Source organism: Ranitomeya imitator, chromosome 3 (assembly GCF_032444005.1).
Source record: "Ranitomeya imitator isolate aRanImi1 chromosome 3, aRanImi1.pri, whole genome shotgun sequence".
NCBI classification, from domain to species: Eukaryota; Metazoa; Chordata; class Amphibia; order Anura; family Dendrobatidae; genus Ranitomeya; species Ranitomeya imitator.
Window position 1 is genome coordinate 132624248 of NC_091284.1, and position 23083 is coordinate 132647330.

Below are 23083 nucleotides of genomic sequence, written 5' to 3' on the forward strand. Positions count from 1 at the left end.
TGTATGGGTATAAGTAACTTTGTATTAACAATTAAACTTTGTAGGCGTTTGGAATCAGCAACAGTAAGAGCCTTACAAGCAGCATATAAATAGCATTTCCTGCTTTAACAATTAAGTGATGCAAACTCAGACTTTGCTCTGTATTCCCCTGTATTCCGTCCTGACTTTTGCTTTTATTTGGAATATTAAAGTGTATATATATATATATATATATATATATAAATATATATATATATATATATATATATATACACATGCCTTCCTTCACATATCTGATGTAAACCTACCTTCAAAAGGTGAAAACCGAAAAACCAGAATCTACAGTATAAGGGTATGTGTCCACGTTCAGGATTGCATCAGGATTTGGTCAGGATTTTATGTCAGTATTTGTAAGCCAAAACCAGGAGTGGAACAATTAGAGGAAAAGTATAATGGAAACATATGCACCACTTCTGCATTTATCACCCACTCCTGGTTTTGGCTTACAAATACTGATGTAAAATACTGACCAAATCCTGATGCAATCCTGAACGTGGACACATACCCTTACTCGGATGTAGACTACCATCTGGTAACCACCATTACATATATATATATATGTCTTTCACTTATTTTACTGAGGCTAAATGTAAGTTTGTAGATCATCCATCAATAGGATTGTATTGGATATATGTTTTAATATTTCTTCTCCATACAGTTCAAAAGTTCTATTAAAACATTCTCTTAGTAAGACCTAGGGTGAAACGAATAATACAGAGAAAAAAAAAATTTATCAGACAGTTGTAATTTGGTCAACCACTCTAGTGCTGTCTAGGTCCACCATTTCAACACACTCGATCTCTTCCCTATTTTCCTGTATCTTTTTTTCTTTCCTTTTCTTTTTTGAAGGTGGAACAAAAGTAAGCATAACTGGTAAAATAGCAAAGCAATGAAACAATGTGACAAATGCAATTAAGAACAAGCACCTGAACAGTGTACGGGTCAAATTTGAAGGCACAGCTGCAAGAGGGAACAAACCAACCATGTAGCAGAGGTAGCCCTGTAAAATGGCTACCCCATGCACTTCCAATGAATTTTTTACCCATTTAGTTCTTGTAAATTCCTTTCCTAAAATAAAAGTGGATATCAGTGGTGCACAGTTGTCTATAGTGTAATTAATTCCATAGATAAGACAAAGTACTGATATACAGTCCAATTCAACTTTCCATAAAGTCATGAATCCAATGACTCCAAACTCCACAGAGGCCACAGTTAGAGTAATCCAGATGTTGATGATGGAGCTTGCAACAAGAAAAGCAGAGAAAAACAGCAGGAACAAAGCACTTATACAGGAGTTTTGCAGTGGAGCTCCTACTGAAGAAGCATATCTATCCATGTAAACAAAAGATGGGTTGAAGACAATGAATTTTACTTTGGAGGTTAGAGAAAGTTTTCTTAAAGTTTCGAGGAGATCATAAAGTTCTTCCCTGTTTGTTTCCATGGTCTTGGCTATCAAGAACATCCTAGAGGCCACCACATCAACTTCGTTGTTGTATTTTTTGGGTATGATAATGTCTTCATAAAAGTGTGCATAACGTGGATTTTTCAGAAAAGAATACCGTAGTATATCTGTAAAGTTCTTTTTGGGTAATCCAGTAGACATATTGAGTTTTCTGAGATAACTTAAGTAGCTTTCAAACCAAGATATTCTCACAAAACCTTTTGTGTACTCAAGAACATCTTCCTGGACACTTGTATTCCAGTATTCAATAGACTCATAGATATAAAAGCCAATAACTGGACTATAGTTACTAAAATACTTTTGTTGAATGCTTGTGTAAGTTATGGTTCGTGTTTCAGTTGCTACAATGTTACTTAGATCAGATCCTTCATTAACCTGCAGGTAGCCCATTAAGGCAAAGGAAATATAAACAAGGTAAAAGAGAACTACAAAAGGTTTTACATATGTGTTGGTTATCCAGTCACAGTAATAACGTCTTAGGAAGCAAACCAAAAGATGACTTTCATAAGAATTTGTTTCTTCGGAGTCCGTATCTTCAGTAAATTTTGCAGTCATAAGAAACCTGTACCACAATGACTTGACCTGTAGGATTTCAGGCTTTGGCACCTTTCTGCAGAAAATACTATGCTGGTAATTATTTTCAATGTACCCAGTAAACACAAGGCTAGAGCCATAGAATGATAGAATGTAGAGGTAGTTGAAGAGGATTGCTATACATGAATTGCGACAAAATATCCTTGCAGCTTCAATGTTCGTGAAGGGACTGGCACCAATCCCAAAGGTGACTAAATACATGCCAGTGGTGAGAGAGAAGGAAATCATGGTGTCTGCATACACAACAGCTGTCCTCTCTTTTACGTGTTGATCTTCTCTGGTTTTCCTCCAGGAGGACAGCATTTCAAATGTCCCATATAATCCATGACCTTGAAAGAAAAAAGAACATCACAAAGTTATAATACATCCTTTTGAAAAGACTTAATTATTTAGAGAACATCACTGAAAGATATTTCCGGAAATCGCCTGAAGTCTGACATCTAGAATATCTTATCTAGTTTATCTTTTTCCCTTTCCAGTGCATGATTTTACCTATTATTTTAACTTCTGTATAAAATATTTCTATCTATCTATCTATCTATCTATCTATCTATCTATCTATCTATCATCTATTTATCCATTTGTCTATCCATCTATTATTTTCTTGACTTGTACGGTATCATTCCTGACTCACCAAAATGTTATCATGTTATGCTATTCACTCATACTAAAACTTGTTTAACCCCTTAAGCCCCGAGAGTGATTTGCACGTTAACGACTGGGCCAATTTTTACAATTCTGACCACTGTCCTCTTATGAGGTTAAAACTCTGGAACGCTTCAACGGATCCATTGTGATTCTGAAATAGTTTTTTTGAGACATATTGTACTTCATGATAGTGGTAAAATTTCATTGATATTACCTGCGTTTATTTGTGAAAAAAAAAACGGAAATTTGGCGAAAATTTCGCAATTTTCCAACTTTGAATTTTTATGCCCTTAAATCACAGAGATATGTCACACAAAATACTTAATAAGTAACATTTCCCACATGTCTACTTTACATCAGCACAATTTTGGAAACAATTTTTTTTTGTTAGGGAGTTATAAGGGCTAAAAGTTGACCAGCAATTTCTCATTTTTACAGCACCATTTTTTTTAGGGACCACATCACATTTGAAGTAATTTTGAGGGGTCTATATGATAGAAAATACCCAAGTGTGACACCATTCTAAAAACTGCACCTCTCAAAGTGCTCAAAACCACATTCAAAAAGTTTATTAACCCTTCAGGTGTTTCACAGGAATTTTTGGAATGTTTAAAAAACTGTACATTTAATTTTTTCACATAAAATTTACTTCAGCTCCAATTAGTTTTATTTTACCAAGGGTAACAGGAGAAAATGGACCCCAAAAGTTGTTGTACAATTTGTCCTGAGTACCCGGATACCCCATGTGTGGGGGTAAACCACTGTTTGGGCGCATGGCAGAGCTCGGAAGGGAAGGAGCGCCATTTGACTTTTTAATGTAAAATTGGCTGTAATTGAGATGGGACACCATGTTGCGTTTGGAGAGCCACTAATGTGCCTAAAAATTAAAACCCCCACAAGTGACACCATTTTGGAAACTAGACCCCCCAAGGAACTTATCTAAATGTATTGTGAGGACTTTGAACCCCCAAGTGTTTCACTACAGTTAATAACGCAAAGTCGTGAAAATAAAAAATAATTTTTTCCCACAAAAATTACCTTTAACACCCAGTTTTGTATTTTCCCAAGGGTAACAGGAGAAATTGGTCCCCAAAAGTTGTTGTCCAATTTGTCCTGAGTGCGCTGATACCCCATATGTGGGGGGGAACCACCATTTGGGACTTTGAACCTCCAAGTATTTCACTACAGTTTATAACGCAATAAAAAAATAATTTTTTCCCACAAAAATGTTTTTTTAGCCCTCCAAATTTTCATTTTCCCAAGGGTAACAAGACAACAACAACAACTTGTTGTCCAATTTGTCCTGAGTACGCTGATACCCCATATGTTGGGGTAAACTCCTGTTTGGGCGCACGGGAGAGCTTGGAAGGGAAGGAGCACTGTTTTACTTTTTCAACGCAGAATTGGCTGGAATTGAGATCGGACTCCATGTCGCATTTGTTGAGCCCTGATGTGCCTAAACAGTGGAAACCCCCAATTCTAACTGGAACCCTAACCCAAACACACCCCTAATCCCAACCACACCCTTAACCCCAACCCTAACCACACCCCTAACTCCAACACTCCCCTAACCCTAATCCCAACCATAACCCTAACCACACCTCTAAACCTGACACACCACTAACCCTAATCCCAACCGTAAAGGTAATCCAAACGCTAACCCTAGCCCCAACCCTAACCCTAACCCCAATCCTAACCCTAACCCTAGCCCCAACCCTAACCCTAACTCTAGCCTTAACCCTAACCCCAACTCTAGCCCTGAGCACATCGTCTGGTTCCGAGGATCTCAGGGAAGCCCGCAGTGAGCCCCCTCCCTGCGCGATGCTTCCCTATGCCCCCGGAATGCTGCGATCATGTTTGATCGCAGTGTGCCGGGGGTTAATGTGCCAGGGGAGGTCCATGACCACTCCTGGCACATAGTGCCAGATGTCAGCTGCGATAGTCAGCTGACACCCGGCCGCGATCAGCCGCGCTCCCCCCATGAGCGCAGCTGATCGCGCTGGACGTACTATCCCATCACTGGGAATTAAGTCCCAGGTCACCTTGACGGGATAGTACATCCAATGGGATTAAGGGGTTAAAGGAAATGTTATGGATTTTGAGGAAATGGCCAAGTGCAAATAATATTATGCAATTAAAAAACACCATTTCTATCACATTAAATCCACCCTTTCTCAGGTGTTGCCAATCTGGTAGTTCCTGCAGTGATTATGTCACTTACATTATTCAGAAATTACCTCAGAGTTGCCTCTTACATGTACAAAATGTGACCGCTGAGACCAGTGATTGGCAGCAGCAACCCCACAAATGAGGTACGTAACATTTTGGATCCAGGACCGGCCAGGACCTTGGAAGCATGGGAGTGACATTTATTAAATCAAATTATTATCCACAGATCACAGTAAAATTAAATTATCTTAATATTGTTATGACAAACAAGCCGACTTTAAATTTATGAATGTATGTGCTATTAAGCAATAGGTAAATACTGGCATATAATTGGCATAGGCCTTGACATTTTATTAGTATTATTTTAACAGTTTTTCATGGGCTATGAAATTTAGTACTGAGAATTGTTGGTGTATTATTGATAACTGAGTAAAGGACATTTTAACAACATTTATGGTAAATTCTGTCATAAATGCCTGATTGGAGACGTTTCTGCTTCCTAGCTGCCAACAGTCCCGAATTAGCCTGAGCTGTCCACATTTTTCAGATGCAAACCTGGCAAATTTGAAACTGTTCTGAGTCAAAAAGTGGGTGGGATTTGGGCAAACTTCACCAAAAAGTGGATGTTTTACAGTGGATCAAGGTTATTCACAGCTGGTTGAAGGCATTGCTGGATCGGTTGGAGTGTTTCCTGTTTGGACTTAACCAACTCTAATGATACATTGGTAAATATGCTACTTAAAGATCCCTATTGATCCACATAAAAGATATTATGTTTCCTCTATTGACCTTATTGTGAAGTCTATAGTAAGTCTGCAGCATTTTTTTGATTCTGAAACAATCAGAGTTGCAGAAACATCTTCGACTGTTGGCTCGATGAAGCCCTATTTCGCAATCCTCTGTCCTACAGTAGGTAGTTGTCTAACAACAAGGAAGAGAATGAGGACATATTTGGGTTCCTAAGTCGCTTGCCGATTTATTTATATTTCTAAATTGTAAATATAATTTGAAATAAAATATGATAATTGAAAAGGAGGAAATTACGAGAGGAAGTGCTGGGATGTTTATTTTCTTTGTTTTAATGTTGTGAATTTTTCTGCATTTAGTGCATCATTAATCAGAGGAGGCAGAGGTTCTGTTCTTGATTAGCGCTCTAAACGTAGATAGAGGTTCTGCTCTCGATTATGCCTCTAAAAGTATCTACGGTATTTATGCATTGCTGATCTTATAAAAAAAATTGTAAAATCACAGTATAGACCAACGTAATAGAATACAAGTTCAAGCTGTAGGAAAGTGTAGCAGAGCTATACATAGTTAGTAAATTGATTCATTAATGACAATGGTTAAAGTTAGCAACATAGCTCATAAAAATATGTCTGGGTGGAAACGTGTACCTTATTCTCAGTGTGTGTATGCACCCAAAATGGTTGACATTTTAAGGAATACCAATAAATTACAAAGACTTAGTTTAGAGCGGTAATCTGACCTTGCAGAAAAGAACACACATTTTGTATTCATTCCATTCATTTCTCCTCACAGACATTACTGAATTGTCAGCAATTATGAAATATGGTCAATTATGTAGAATACATTGTTCAAGGGCAAATGCTGTAATGGACTGTGCATCTCAGCACGCATATGGGGCACTATGAGTTGCTTATCCTTGACCTAACTGGCAAAATTAAGAGCTGGCACATAACCTGAAAGATATAAGAGCACATAGGATTCATATTCTGTGTGCCAACTGGAACATAACAAGGCGTGAATCCAAATGACTGTGTATATACTGAAACTTAGGTAGTAATAGCAGAAAGACAAAATCAGATTTTGAAAATAAAATATGAACAGATGTTATAGGAATAGCTATCGTAAAATGGAGAAAAAGTTAATTATCTACTTTTTATTTGTACTTTATAATATTTATTTTAAGCTGAAGGAGAACTTTCTCCAAATAGATCAGGCACATTAAAAAAATAAGAATAAATACAGACATTAATATATAATTAATGTAATAATTAATTAACATAATATTAATATAGAATATGTGCACTACATCCATCCTGAGTCAAAGGTCTTGGGCATTGAGTCCCTGGGGTCTGTAATATGGTACTGGATTTGAGATCTTGCCATATAATGCTGAATTAGACTCTGCCCACATCTACATTTGGAGCCTTGGTTGCAGTTTCTGACAAAAATGACTAATACATCAGTACAACAAGAATGTGTATAGTAATTAAAGGCATAGACTTCATGATGGATTCCAGACTCCAGCATTGTCAGTGGGGTCCTTTAAGCATTATTGATATCCATCGTGAGACAGATCCATCAACAGTGTCATTGATAGAGCAGAGCAACACTATTAAAATGTGAACAAAGTCTTATGGAGACATTTTTCTAGGGAAAACACTACATACTAAAGCATCAAATAGAGCAGGCCATGATTTTTTTCTGTATGAATCTGAGAAAGAAATCTTCTGCATGACTACATTAAAAATCAAATATGCAAATAGCAGCGTCAGCATATTCCACAAATCAATGTAAACCTTTTATCAAGCCTTGCCACATCACTTAGGCTTAGAAACTAAAACAGAAACTCTATTAGTAGACACATTTTCAGAGTTGTTTGCCCCTCATCAGTGCAAAGCAGGAGAACTGATTTGGCTGGGTGAACAATTCCTGACAGGTCTCAGGGCTAAAGTTTGTACTTGTGGAGAGCACCAAGTTAGCGTAAGGAGACTTATAGGCCATGCAATGCTGCCCTGTGATTTGGCATACAGAAATACACCATAGGAGTCCATCGAAATATAATTCAGCTATGTACAATGTAGACATTGTCCATGGCTGCGACTTATTTACGTGCATTAACATGGCATGTGTTCAATGCAGCTTTAAGATCATAAGATATATATCTCTAGTCGCTTCAAGGCCTGTGAAAGTAATCATGTCCCTGATAATATTTAAGAAAATCAAAATGTGGGCATACAATATTGCTGCTTTCAGTAAACCTTTAAACTGATAAACAATCGTTTTAGAATAATACCTAAATTCTAAGACAAAGCTGATGTAAATATTATATAGATTAAAAGGAACTTGGTAGAAATTTCTATCCCCCAAAACAAATTGTTTGACAATATAGCTCTTTAAAAGATAATATAGTTAATAATTGTATGACCCCAGAGTGCTGCTCCAAGCTGCAAGAAATTGCCTTTTGAATTTCAGTTTACATTAATCTGGAAATGCATTCGGACGTGATGATACACATCCAGTTCCCCGGCCAGACACTGTATTTCCTGCCTAGTTATTTTTCCTTGCTTGAGCAGTCATGCTCCGGTACATTGCCAATGAGCTGTCAATTAACCAGAAGAGGGTGGTGCTAGGCAGGGGATACAGTGTTTGGCTGTGAAATCTTGAATTGTATCATCATGCCCAATGCACTTCAACATATCAAAAAAGTGCTTTGCCCACAAAGAACACTCGAGTAAGCAATCAGAAGCCTCTTGAAGGGAGAAAAAGAAAAGCTGTGGTGAAGAAGAAAAGAAGAGTGGTGAGAGGAACAGAAGCCGCTATCTGCCGACCGAACATCAGCTCACAAGAAGTGTGCTGTATTCCAGGTGCTCAAATCAAAGATTTGTCTGATCAAGGCTCTTCAGTGCTACAGACGACCACCCATGTCTACTACTACACGTAGGAAATAGTGATGAGCTAGCATGCTTGGATAAGGTGTTATCCAAGCATGCTAGAATGCAAACAGAGTATTTTCAGCGTGCTCTAATACGATGTCTTGCGGCTGTTCGACAGCCGCAACACATGCAGGGATTGTCTAACAAACAGGCAATCCCTGCATGTGTTGCGGTTGTAGAACTGCCATGGGACAGGCAGCCACGGCGACTCAAACACAGTATTAGAGCACACCAAAGATACTCTATTAGCAGTAGAGCATGCTCGGATAACATCTTATCCAAGCACACTCACTCATCACTAGTAGGAACAAATGACACAGCAAAAAAGGACCTGGAAACTACATGAAGACTTTGAAGCCCTAAGATGGAAAGTGAAGGAACTGAGAGTGCAGGTCATCTTCTCATCCATCCTCCCAGTGGATGGACATGGAACAATAGGATTGAACAGGATTCTGCAGTTGAACAACTGGCTAGTGGATATGTCGATGGTGACGTCAGCAACGTTTTGGGTTTCTTGACCATGGAGTGAATTACCTGTTTGATGAACCCCTTGCTAGAGATTATTATTATTATTATAGCGCCATTTATTCCATGGCGCTTTACATGTGAGGAGGGGTATACATAATAAAACAAGTACAATAATCTTGAACAATACAAGTCACAACTGGTACAGGAGGAGAGAGGACCCTGCCCGCGAGGGCTCACAATCTACAAGGGATGGGTGAGGATACAGTAGGTAGGGTAGAGCTGGCCGTGCAGCGGTTTGGTCAATCGGTGGTTACTGCAGGTTGTATTGCAACTTACGAAAACAAGAAATATTTATTTGGTAGACACCTAGCTACACTCATCAGGAGACCTTTTAATCTAGAGCAATATGGGATGGGAAATATACAGCCAAGAAAAAGTAAGCAGGAAATGAATTATTTTGAGAACCCTGCTAGTAGAAGTGGAAATAAAGAACAAAGACAGCAAATCCTAAATGAAAGTAGATGAGCGTGAGAAACCGACTACAAACTGAAATGTGTTTTTACAGATGCACAGAGCATGGGGAAAAAACAAGGAGAATTGAAGCTGTTAACACAGGAACAGAGATATGGTGTCATAGGCATCACTGACACTTGGGATAATACACATGATTGGAATACAAACGTTGAAGGCTACAAGTTATTTATATGGAACAGGCTTAATAAGAGGGGATGAGGTGGTACTTTGTATATTAAGAAAGCTTACATCTCCACAGAGATCCAAGCTTTAGAGAATAGTAGTTCTGTAGAAACTGTATGGGTAAGAATACAAGGAAAGAAGAACAGAAAGAGCACAATTGTACGTATTTGGTATAGGCCACCTGAACAGACTGAATATATGTATAAATTCTTTTTACATCAGATGTCTTTGTTTTCAAAAAAATATGACATAGTGATTATGCGAGATTTTAACTATCCAGATATTTGTTGGGAATCTCTCTCAGGCAAAAGTAATGGGTCCAGAAAATTCTTATCTTCTTTCGCTGACAATTTTATTTATTTTAATCTTTAAAAATGTAGAATAGAGATCAAGTGGATTGGCCATCTTGCACCTAATTTTTACCAACAGGGAAGAAATGGTTGAGGAATCATGTTGTCCTGGAACTTTGGATTACAAGAAGAGGAAGATCTGGGAGGACTCAGATTTTAAAATTGGATTTCAGAAAGACAGATTTTAATGGACTTGGAAAGAGGCTAAGAAAGGTCCAATGGTTAAATGTTCTAAATCACAGGACTGTCCAAGAAGGATGGAAGATTTTGCTAAATGAAAGTCTCACTGCACAATCAGTAACAATCCAAGAAAGAAAAAAGAATTGGAAGCATTTAAAGAGACCAAGATGGATGAACACAGAACTTACACACTTGCTAAATAGGAAAAAAGAAAAGTATATCAAATGGAAAGAGGGGGGCATTCTAAAGAAGAATAAAATGCTATCTTCAGGAAATGCAGGGCATGCGTTAGAAGAGCTAAAGTCAGTAATAAATGAGGCTTGCAAGGTAGACCAAAAGCAGTAAAAAAGGATTTTGTGGGTATGTCAAAAGCAAAAGAAAAGTCCGCAGGCGTTTGTAACTAAAAGAGCCAACTTGTGCAGCACTAATGCTGCATTCTGACAAGGTGGCTCTTTTAGTTCTTGGTGCTGTAACTGCAGAAATAATCGATTTTGCAATTTGTCCAAAATACCTTGAAATAGTCCTGGGGGCAGGTCTTTCCCCCCTAATGCAGACGCAGCACCGCCGTCACTCTTGGCGCCGCCTCCTCAGCATTGTTTTCAATTGTCCCGGCACCTGCGCTGTTATCTTATGCCTTGAGCATGTCCAGTTAGCGCTGCTCGTCTTCTGACATCATATGATGTCTTGCTGACTGCGCCTGTGTGGCCGCACTGCCCAAGATCCCGCCCCGCAGTGTGAATAAATCAGAAGACACTGCGGGGTGGGATCTCGGGCAGAGCAGCCGCACAGGCACAGTCAGCTAGACATCAAATGATGTTAGAAGATGGGCAGCACTAACTGCGCATGCCCAAGGCATAAGATAACAGCGCAGGTGCCGGGACAATGCTGAGGAGGCGGCGTCAGGCGCCAAGAGGGCATGGATGATGGCGGTGCTGAGTCTGCATTAGAGGGGGAAAGACCTGCCCCAGGACTATTTCAAGGTATTTTGGACAAATTGCAAAATTGATTATTTCTGCAGTTACAGCACCAAGAACTAAAAGGGCCACCTTGTCAGAATGCAGAATTAATGCTGCACAAGGTGGCTCTTTTAGTTACAAACGCCTGGGGGGATAACAGGTTCCCTTTAATTGTGTAACTAAAAATGACTATTCATAATTAATTACACTCTAACTGTTTCCCTGCTGGGAATGGAATCTAACTATTTAGAGGTCCATATTGCCTTCTTTATAGTGCTTTTAATAAAAACAGCTTGACCTTTAGTTGCACATAACTCATCATTTGCCAAGTCTATGACATAGGAGTTTAATCCTTTTCATTTATTACTATTTGCACATTATTTTTTTTACTGCATAATGACAGTGGACAATATATAAAAGTAAAACATTCTAAAATATAACATTTTCATTACAAATTATTCAAATGTTAAGGTTTCTCATGCAGTTGATCCTCCAGCTGAAATACTGCAGCATATGGATTGCTATATTAACTTCATTAGCTAGAAATTGTGTTTGTATATTTTCCATTTACATGTCCATTGTAGCGCTATGGCCAGTGCTCCTGCATGGTGTCCCCTTCCTCATCTATACAGGGACACCAGCCTACTCATGATCCTGCTACCTTCAGGGTGCATGCACACTCTCCTGCTGTTAAAGGGGCAGCACTTGCATATTGCTAAATGCTCTCAGCCTGTTGCTGAGAGGCGTTTATCATAATGTGTATACCTGCTGGATGTCCAATTGCTGAGAGTCATCCTGTATAAAAGACTCCCACTCACTTAGGGAATCGCCAAGCAATGAGCTAAGTCATTAGATAGTATAGTGTTCTACCAGTGCAATTGTGAGGTCCCCTGGTCCAAGTGTGGCCAGTGTCCTGACCCCAAATCCCTAGTGCAGCTGCAGCTAGCTTCTTGAACATGAAGAACTGGTCCTGGTGCAGCCAGTTCCTGAATGTTGCCCCCTGGCCCCAGTACATCCAGTTCTTGGACATTGTTCCCTGGTCCGTGTGTGGCCAGTCCCTGATCCAGTATCTTAGACTGGTGTGTCTGAACATAGCACTAGTCCGTGACAGCAAACATGACCCCTAGGCAGCATAATGTAGAAAAAGAGAAAGAGACCCTGATTCCAATGATGTATCACTTAGTTTACTGAATTCAGCAGTTATGACACAATTAGAGTTTTCAGATGGGACATGTAGCAGATGTGCATATCTATATATATAATTGTCTAAGGGTTTTTCCGTCTGTCTGTCTGTCTTTCTGTCTGTCTGTCTGTCCTGGAAATCCCGGCTCTCTGATTGGTCGAGGCCGCCAGCATCGAGACGTACTCTGGAGAAGGTGGTCCCTGTACTGACCGCAAACCCTGAACCTAGCAGCGCAACTAGAAGTAGCCGTGGGGGGTACCTAACACTCCCTAGACCCCTCGGCACAGCCTAAGATCTAACTACCCCTAAAGACAGAAACAAGAAACCTATCTTGCCTCAGAGAAAATCCCCAAAGGATAGATAGCCCCCCACAAATATTGACTGTGAGAGGAGAGGGAAATAACATACGCAGATATGAAATCAGATTTTAGCATAGGAGGCCATACTATCTAAAAAGAAAGAATAGAACAGAGTACTATGCGGTCAGTATAAAAACACTAGAAAATATCCACCGCAGAAAATACGGATCACCACATCTGACTAAAGACATGAGGGGTATATCTGCATCTCCAGAGAAATAGCTAGGCTGCAAAAAAATCCTTCACAGAACAAGCTGGACAAGACAAAAACATGAAAATGCACAGAACTATAAGGTCCACTGCAGGTGGACAGCAAAAACAAAGCCAGGACTTATCTTTGTAGAAAAACACAGCAAACTGGAGAGACCAGCAGGAAAGTGAATCCTTCAAGAACAATGGACAACTGGCACTGACTAAAGGATCCAGCAAAGCTATATACCCCAGTCAGTTTTGCAATTAGTAGATACACCTGTCCACTCCTGCAGTCCAGGCACAACTGCATTACCCTCTACAACCACCGGAGGAAGCCCAAAAGCTGAATTCACAACAGTATCCCCCCTTGAGAAGGGGTCATCGAACCCTCACCAGAGCCCCCAGGCCGATCAGGATGAGCCTGATGAAAGGCACGAACCAAATCAACGGCATGTACATCAGAGGCAGAAACCCAAGAATTATCCTCCTGGCCATAACCCTTCCACTTGACAAGGTACTGAAGCTTCCGCCTCGAAAAACGGGAATCCAAAATCTTCTCAACAACATATTCCAACTCCCCATCGACCAATACAGGGGCCGGAGGATCAACAGAGGGAACAACGGGCTCCACATATTTCCGCAACAAAGATCTATGGAAGACATTATGAATAGCAAAAGAGGCCGGAAGCGCCAGGCGAAAGGACACCGGATTAATAATTTCAGAAATCCTATAAGGACCAATAAATCGAGGCTCAAACTTAGGGGAAGAAACCTTCATAGGAACATGACGGGAAGATAACCAAACCAGATCACCAACCCGAAGCCGGTAACCAACACACCGACGACGGTTAGCAAAACGCTGTGCCTCCGCCTGAGACAGCACCAAATTGTCCACCACACAAGCCCAAATCTGCTGCAACCTGTCGACCACAGAATCCACACCAGGAAGGTCAGAAGGCTCAACCTGCCCAGAAGAAAAACGAGAATGAAAACCAAAATTACAAAAAAAAGGCGAAACCAAAGTAGCCGAACTAGCCCGATTATTAAGGGCAAACTCGGCCAACGGCAAAAAAGCCACCCAATCATCCTGATCAGCAGACACAAAGCATCTCAAATAGATCTCCAAGGTCTGATTAGTTCGCTCAGTCTGGCCATTTGTCTGAGGATGAAATGCAGAGGAAAAAGACAAATCAATGCCCAGCTTGGCACAAAAGGCCCGCCAAAACCTAGAAATAAACTGGGAACCTCTGTCGGACACAATATTCTCCAGAATACCATGTAAACGTACCACATGCTGAAGAAACAACGGAACCAAATCAGAAGAAGAAGGCAATTTAGGCAAAGGCACCAAATGAACCATCTTAGAAAATCGGTCACAGACAACCCAGATAACCGACATTCTTTGGGAAACAGGAAGATCGGAAATAAAATCCATAGAAATATGCGTCCAAGATCTCTCAGGGACCGGCAATGGCAAAAGCAACCCACTAGCGCGGGAACAGCAAGGCTTAGCCCGCGCACAAATCCCACAGGACTGCACAAAAGAACGCACATCCCGTGACAAAAAAGGCCACCAAAAGGACCTACCAACCAAATCTCTGGTACCAAAAATCCCAGGATGGCCAGCCAACACAGAACAATGAACCTCAGAAATCACTTTACTAGTCCATCTATCAGGAACAAACAGTTTCCCCACAGGACAACGGTCAGGCTTATCAGCCTGAAATTCCTGAAGAACCCGTCGCAAATCAGGGGAGATGGCAGAAAGAATCACCCCTTCCTTCAAAATGCCGACCGACTCAAGAACCCCTGGGGAATCAGGAAAAAAACTCCTAGAGAGGGCATCCGCCTTAACATTCTTAGTACCAGGAATGTACAAGACCACAAAATCAAAATGGGAGAAAAACAGGGACCATCGAGCCTGTCTAGGATTCATCCCTTTGGCAGACTCGAGGTAAATCAGATTCTTATGATCGGTCAGGACCACAATACGGTGCTTGGCCCCCTCAAGCCAATGTTGCCACTCCTCAAATGCCCACTTCATAGCGAACAGCTCCCGATTGCCGACATCATAATTGCGTTCCACAGGCGAAAACTTCCAAGAAAAGAAGGCACACGGTTTCATCAAGGAACTATCAGAATTCCTCTGAGACAAAATGGCCCCTGCCCCAATCTCAGACGCGTCAACCTCAACCTGAAATAGAAGAGAAACATCTGGCTGACGCAACACAGGGGCAATAGTAAATCGGCGTTTAAGCTCCTGAAAGGCAGAAACAGCCACGGAGGACCAATTCGTCACATCAGCGCCTTTCTTGGTCAAATCAGTTAGAGGTTTAACCACACTGGAGAAGTTGGCAATGAAACGACGATAAAAATTAGCAAAGCCCAAGAATTTCTGAAGGCTCTTCACAGATGTGGGCTGAATCCAATCATGAATGACCTGAACCTTAACCGGATCCATTTCTATAGATGAGGGAGAAAAAATGAAACCCAAAAAAGAAACCTTCTGCACTCCAAAGAGGCACTTTGACCCCTTCACAAACAAAGCATTATTACGGAGGATCTGAAATACCATCCTGACCTGTTTCACATGAGACTCCCAATCATTGGAGAAAATCAAAATATCATCCAACTATACAACCATGAATTTATCAAGATAACTCCGAAAGATATCATGCATGAAGGACTGGAACACAGATGGGGCATTAGAGAGTCCGAATGGCATCACAAGGTATTCAAAATGGCCTTCGGGCGTATTAAATGCAGTTTTCCATTCGTCACCCTGCTTGATACGAATAAGATTATATGCCCCTCGAAGGTCAATCTTAGTAAACCAGCTAGACCCCTTATTCCTAGCAAACAAATCAGTAAGCAAAGGCAAGGGGTATTGAAATTTAACCGTGATCTTATTCAAGAGGCGATAATCAATACAGGGTCTCAAGGAGCCATCCTTCTTGGCAACAAAAAGAACCCCGCTCCCAACGGTGAAGAAGATGGCTGAATATGCCCTTTCTCCAAAGACTCCTTACTATAGCTCCGCATGGCGGTATGTTCAGGCACAGACAGGTTGAAAAGTCGGCCCTTAGGGAATTTACAACCTGGAATCAAATCAATAGCACAATCACAGTCCCTATGCGGTGGAAGGGAACTGGATTTGGGCTCATCGAATACATCCTGGAAGTCAGACAAAAACTCAGGAACTTCAGAAGAGGGGGGAGAGGAGATTGACATCAAAGGAACCTGATCATGAACCCCCTGACAACCCCAACTAGTCACAGACATGGATTTCCAATCTAACACCGGATTATGTAGCTGCAACCATGGAAAACCCAGCACAATATCATCATGCAAATTATGCAATACCAGAAAACGACAATCTTCCTGATGGGCTGGCGCCATGTGCATGGTCAGCTGTGTCCAAAACTGAGGTTTATTTTTAGCCAACGGTGTAGCATCAATGCCCCTCAAAGGAATAGGGTTCTGCAAAGGCTGCAAGGGAAAACCACAATGTCTGGCAAATTCTAAGTCCATTAAGTTCAGAGCGGCGCCTGAATCCACAAATGCCATGACAGAAAATGATGATAATGAGCAGATCAAGGTCACAGATAACAGAAATTTAGGTTGTATAGTACTGATGGCAACAGAACTAGCGATTCTCTTAGTACGCTTAGGGCAATCAGAAATAACATTAGCAGAATCGCCGCAGTAAAAGCACAACCTATTCTGACGCCTGAATGTTTGACGTTCAGCTCTAGACAAAATCCTATCACACTGCATAGGCTCAGGGCTCCGCTCAGAGGACAACGCCACAGTGTGCACAATTCTGCGCTTGCACAAGCGCCGATCAATCTGAATGGCCAGAGACATAGAATCACTCAGACCAGCAGGCGTGGGGAACCCCACCATAACATCTTTAATGGATTCAGAAAGACCCTTTCTGAAAATTGCCGCCAAGGCATCCTCATTCCATTTAGTCAGTACAGACCATTTTCTAAATTTCTGGCAATACAATTCTGCAGCTGCTTGACCTTGACACAGGGCTAACAAGATTTTCTCAGCCTGATCCACAGAACTAGGCTCATCATACAACAACCCCAATGCCTGAAAGAACAAATCAACATTAAGCAAAGCAGGATTGCCAGATTCCAGGGAAAATGCCCAATCCTGTGGGTCACCACGCAGCAGAGATATGATGATTTTAACCTGCTTAATAGGATCACCAGAAGACCAGGGTTTTAATGCAAAAAACAGTTTACAGTTATTTTTGAAACTCAAAAATTTGGATCTGTCACCAAAGAATAAATCAGGAGTGGGAATCTTAGGCTCTAAGGCAGGAGTCTGAACAATATAATCTGAAATACCCTGTACCCTAGCAGCAAGCTGATCCACCCGAGAAACTAACTCCTGAACATTCATGTTAATACTAGACTCCGTAGCCACCCAGAGGTAAAGAGGGAGGAACAGACCAAACAGGCTAAGGAAAAAAAATGGCTCAAAATCTTTCTACCCTTCTTCTGAGATGCAATTAACTCATTGTGGGCCAGTTGTACTGTTATGATCTGGTGGCCTTGGAGCAGCATGAGACGTACTCTGGAGAAGGTGGTCCCTGTACTGACCGCAAACCCTGAACCTAGCAGCGCAACTAGAAGTAGCCGTGGGGGGTACCTAACACTCCCTAGACCCCTCGGCACAGCCTAAGATCTAACTACCCCTAAAGACAGAAACAGGAAACCTATCTTGCCTCAGAGAAAATCCCCAAAGGATAGATAGCCCCCCACAAATATTGACTGTGAGAGGAGAGGGAAATAACATACGCAGATATGAAATCAGATTTTAGCATAGGAGGCCATACTAGCTAAAAAGAAAGAATAGAACAGAGTACTATGCGGTCAGTATAAAAACACTAGAAAATATCCACCGCAGAAAATACGGATCACCACATCTGACTAAAGACATGGGGGGTATATCTGCATCTCCAGAGAAATAGCTAGGCTGCAAAAAAATCCTTCACAGAACAAGCTGGACAAGACAAAAACATGAAAATGCACAGAACTATAAGGTCCACTGCAGGTGGACAGCAAAAACAAAGCCAGGACTTATCTTTGTAGAAAAACACAGCAAACTGGAGAGACCAGCAGGAAAGTGAATCCTTCAAGAACAATGGACAACTGGCACTGACTAAAGGATCCAGCAAAGCTATATACCCCAGTCAGTTTTGCAATTAGTAGATACACCTGTCCACTCCTGCAGTCCAGGCACAACTGCATTACCCTCTACAACCACCGGAGGAAGCCCAAAAGCTGAATTCACAACACCTTGTCTGGTTGTGTGAAGACACAACCGCTTTATAGGTTTAGATAGCTAGCCGCTGCTGCCCCGTGGCTGGGGGGAAAAATCCTCCAGATGGAAATTACCAAAACAGCATAAAAAAAACATTTAAAAATTGTCTGGGATATTGGAAAGAAGTCTATTTTTTGCGATATTCTTAGAAGGTTCTTTACTGTCCACTACGGGTGGACAATATAAATGTCATAGTCCTCTAATGCGGTGACCCTATAAGAAGTATATAAATTGTTTTTTTTTTCATAACTGAATGCAGTTATTATATATTTATACTCCACAGTTTACACTGTAAAATAGTTCTAAAAACAGTAGGGGAATTACAGTTTTTTCTCTATTCCCATGAAAAAAAATAGTTAAAATTATTCAATAAATTATAAGCCCGCAAAATGATGTTATTAAATAACTCAACTCATTCCAGAGGACAAAGTCCTCGTACAGATGTGTCAACAGAGAAATAAAAAACAGGTATTCCTTTTGTAATGTAAAGCCATCTATTGCTTTTCGCATTTTCTTAAAAGAAAATTATGTTAGCTTATCCCTCTAGAAATAGAAAGAAATAAGGTTGGAATGAGTCGATATTCTATTTCTATGAACATTGCAGATCCAGTTGAAGTACATCACATATTCTGCTAATGTCTTGCAGTATCTTACGTTCTTTTAGGCAGACAGACCTACAAATGTCACAGTTAATTATCAGTATTGTGAAAAGAAATTATAGTTAGAATGAAAGAGCTTTTATATTTTATGGTCTTCAGGCTGGAAAGCTGATGGTCCATGGCAATGGGCGAAGATGAGACGGGAGAATATTATAAAGGAATAAGACAGATTTTGATGAAATATCTTCCTTTTGTGTTTCACCAGTATTACTGAGGTGCTTTGCCAATTTATTCATTTCTTATCTATTCAGTTAGAGAAAATTACTCTCATAGTGCAACGCTCCATTGAGTTGTTCTAATTGAAAGAGAAAGATGTGGACAAGCCAATGTAAAATAGCACCAGCGAAACTGGGAGAATCATAAAAATTAATGTGACAATGTTATCAATGACTGTCTTTTAAAAATTAACCTAACTATGGTGTCCTATCGCTCAGCATGCATGGTTGTATATATATTTTTGGCAATTCCTTTTTGCACAGAGCCCAAAGAATGAACACATGACCAAGTACAATTATCCATACCATTTGGTTCCTCATAAACTACTTAAAGGGGTTTTCCCACAAACAAAAGTTAATTTTAGGCCATGTTCACACAGTGCGTTTTTTACCGCGGAACCGCGGCGGTTTTGCCGCTGCGGTTCCGCAGCTGTTTTCCATGCAGGGTACAGTACACTGTACCCTATGGAAAACAGGACACACTGTGCACATGGTCCGGAAATTGTAAAAAAAAAGACGCGCTGAATAGCTCCCGGAAAAAAGAAGGAGCATGTCAATTCTTTTTCCGGAGCCGCAGCGGTTCTGCACCCATAGACCTCCATTGTGAGGTCCAAACCGCAGTAAAACCCGCAGATCAAAAATATATCTGCGGGTTTTACTGCGGTTTGATGTGCAGAACCGCTGCAGCAGGAAGTGCGGGGAGCGGGCGGAAGTGCGTGGGCGGAGGATGTCGAGTCCATATGGGTCGAAATTCATGGAGGGAAAAATGGTAACAAAATTCTCATTGGGGTCTGTTACAAACCCCCAAATATAACAGAAAGCATGGAAAGTCTACTTCTAAAGCAGATAGATGAAGCTGCAACCCATAATGAGGTCCTGGTTATGGGGGACTTTAACTACCCGGATATTAACTGGGAAACAGAAACCTGTGAAACCCATAAAGGCAACAGGTTTCTGCTAATAACCAAGAAAAATTATCTTTCACAATTGGTGCAGAATCCAACCAGAGGAGCAGCACTTTTAGACCTAATACTATCTAATAGACCTGACAGAATAACAAATCTGCAGGTGGTCGGGCATCTAGGAAATAGCGACCACAATATTGTGCAGTTTCACCTGTCTTTCACTAGGGGGACTTGTCAGGGAGTCACAAAAACATTGAACTTTAGGAAGGCAAAGTTTGAACAGCTTAGAGATGCCCTTAATCTGGTAGACTGGGACAATATCCTCAGAAATAAGAATGCAGATAATAAATGGGAAATGTTTAAGAACATCCTAAATAGGCAGTGTAAGCGGTTTATACCTTGTGGGAATAAAAGGACTAGAAATAGGAAAAACCCAATGTGGCTAAACAAAGAAGTAAGACAGGCAATTAACAGTAAAAAGAAAGCATTTGCACTACTAAAGCAGGATGGCACCATTGAAGCTCTAAAAAACTATAGGGAGAAAAATACTTTATCTAAAAAACTAATTAAAGCTGCCAAAAAGGAAACAGAGAAGCACATTGCTAAGGAGAGTAAAACTAATCCCAAACTGTTCTTCAACTATATCAATAGTAAAAGAATAAAAACTGAAAATGTAGGCCCCTTAAAAAATAGTGAGGAAAGAATGGTTGTAGATGACGAGGAAAAAGCTAACATATTAAACACCTTCTTCTCCACGGTATTCACGGTGGAAAATGAAATGCTAGGTGAAATCCCAAGAAACAATGAAAACCCTATATTAAGGGTCACCAATCTAACCCAAGAAGAGGTGCGAAATCGGCTAAATAAGATTAAAATAGATAAATCTCCGGGTCCGGATGGCATACACCCACGAGTACTAAGAGAACTAAGTAATGTAATAGATAAACCATTATTTCTTATTTTTAGGGACTCTATAGCGACAGGGTCTGTTCCGCAGGACTGGCGCATAGCAAATGTGGTGCCAATATTCAAAAAGGGCTCTAAAAGTGAACCTGGAAATTATAGGCCAGTAAGTCTAACCTCTATTGTTGGTAAAATATTTGAAGGGTTTCTGAGGGATGTTATTCTGGATTATCTCAATGAGAATAACTGTTTAACTCCATATCAGCATGGGTTTATGAGAAATCGCTCCTGTCAAACCAATCTAATCAGTTTTTATGAAGAGGTAAGCTATAGGCTGGACCACGGTGAGTCATTGGACGTGGTATATCTCGATTTTTCCAAAGCGTTTGATACCGTGCCGCACAAGAGGTTGGTACACAAAATGAGAATGCTTGGTCTGGGGGAAAATGTGTGTAAATGGGTTAGTAACTGGCTTAGTGATAGAAAGCAGAGGGTGGTTATAAATGGTATAGTCTCTAACTGGGTCGCTGTGACCAGTGGGGTACCGCAGGGGTCAGTATTGGGACCTGTTCTCTTCAACATATTCATTAATGATCTGGTAGAAGGTTTACACAGTAAAATATCGATATTTGCAGATGATACAAAACTATGTAAAGCAGTTAATACAAGAGAAGATAGTATTCTGCTACAGATGGATCTGGATAAGTTGGAAACTTGGGCTGAAAGGTGGCAGATGAGGTTTAACAATGATAAATGTAAGGTTATACACATGGGAAGAAGGAATCAATGTCACCATTACACACTGAACGGGAAACCACTGGGTAAATCTGACAGGGAGAAGGACTTGGGGATCCTAGTTAATGATAAACTTACCTGGAGCAGCCAGTGCCAGGCAGCAGCTGCCAAGGCAAACAGGATCATGAGGTGCATTAAAAGAGGTCTGGATACACATGATGAGAGCATTATACTGCCTCTGTACAAATCCCTAGTTAGACCGCACATGGAGTACTGTGTCCAGTTTTGGGCACCGGTGCTCAGGAAGGATATAATGGAACTAGAGAGAGTACAAAGGAGGGCAACAAAATTAATAAAGGGGATGGGAGAACTACAATACCCAGATAGATTAGCGAAATTAGGATTATTTAGTCTAGAAAAAAGACGACTGAGGGGCGATCTAATAACCATGTATAAGTATATAAGGGGACAATACAAATATCTCACTGAGGATCTGTTTATACCAAGGAAGGTGACGGGCACAAGGGGGCATTCTTTGCGTCTGGAGGAGAGAAGGTTTTTCCACCAACATAGAAGAGGATTCTTTACTGTTAGGGCAGTGAGAATCTGGAATTGCTTGCCTGAGGAGGTGGTGATGGCGAACTCAGTCGAGGGGTTCAAGAGAGGCCTGGATGTCTTCCTGGAGCAGAACAATATTGTATCATACAATTATTAGGTTCTGTAGAAGGACGTAGATCTGGGTATTTATTATGATGGAATATAGGCTGAACTGGATGGACAAATGTCTTTTTTCGGCCTTACTAACTATGTTACTATGTTACTATGTTAGTGTGGCTGCCCCCCCGTGCTCCGATCCCGCCCCCCCGTGCTCCGATGCCCCCCCCCAGTGCTCCGATGCCCCCCCCCAGTGCTCTGATGCCCCCCCCGTGCCCTAATCTCCCCCCCTTATACTCACCCGGCGTCCCGGTGTCCGTCCGGCCGTCTTCTCCCTGGGCGCCGCCATCTTGCAAAATGGCGGGCGCATGCGCAGTGCGCCCGCCGAATCTGCCGGCCGGCAGATTCGTTCCAAAGTGCATTTTGATCACTGAGATATAACCTATCTCAGTGATCAAAATAAAAAAATAGTAAATGACACCCCCCCCCCTTTGTCACCCCCATAGGTAGGGACAATAAAAAAAATAAAGAATTTTTTTTTTTTTTTTCACTAAGGTTAGAATAGGGGTAGGGGTAGGGTTAGGGGTAGGGTTAGGGGTAGGGTTAGGGTTAGGGTTAGGGGTAGGGTTAGGGGTAGGGTTAGGGGTAGGGTTAGGGTTAGGGGTAGGGTTAGGGTTAGGGGTAGGGTTAGGGGTA

The 23083-nt window shown here is 41.1% G+C and overlaps 1 protein-coding gene across 4 annotated transcripts in view; it reads right to left on the reverse strand.

The window, feature by feature from the left end:
* Nucleotides 1-694: 694 nt before the first annotated feature.
* The window catches only part of PTCHD1 (patched domain containing 1), a 323832-nt gene continuing 301443 nt past the window's right edge, over nt 695-23083 (reverse strand). For all 4 annotated transcript variants that reach the window (XM_069761469.1, XM_069761468.1, XM_069761470.1 and 1 more), the window contains exon 4: nt 695-2424. In XM_069761469.1, coding sequence (XP_069617570.1) covers nt 773-2424 — 1652 coding nt within the window. In that variant the 3' untranslated portion in view covers nt 695-772. The remainder of the gene's footprint in view (nt 2425-23083) is intronic.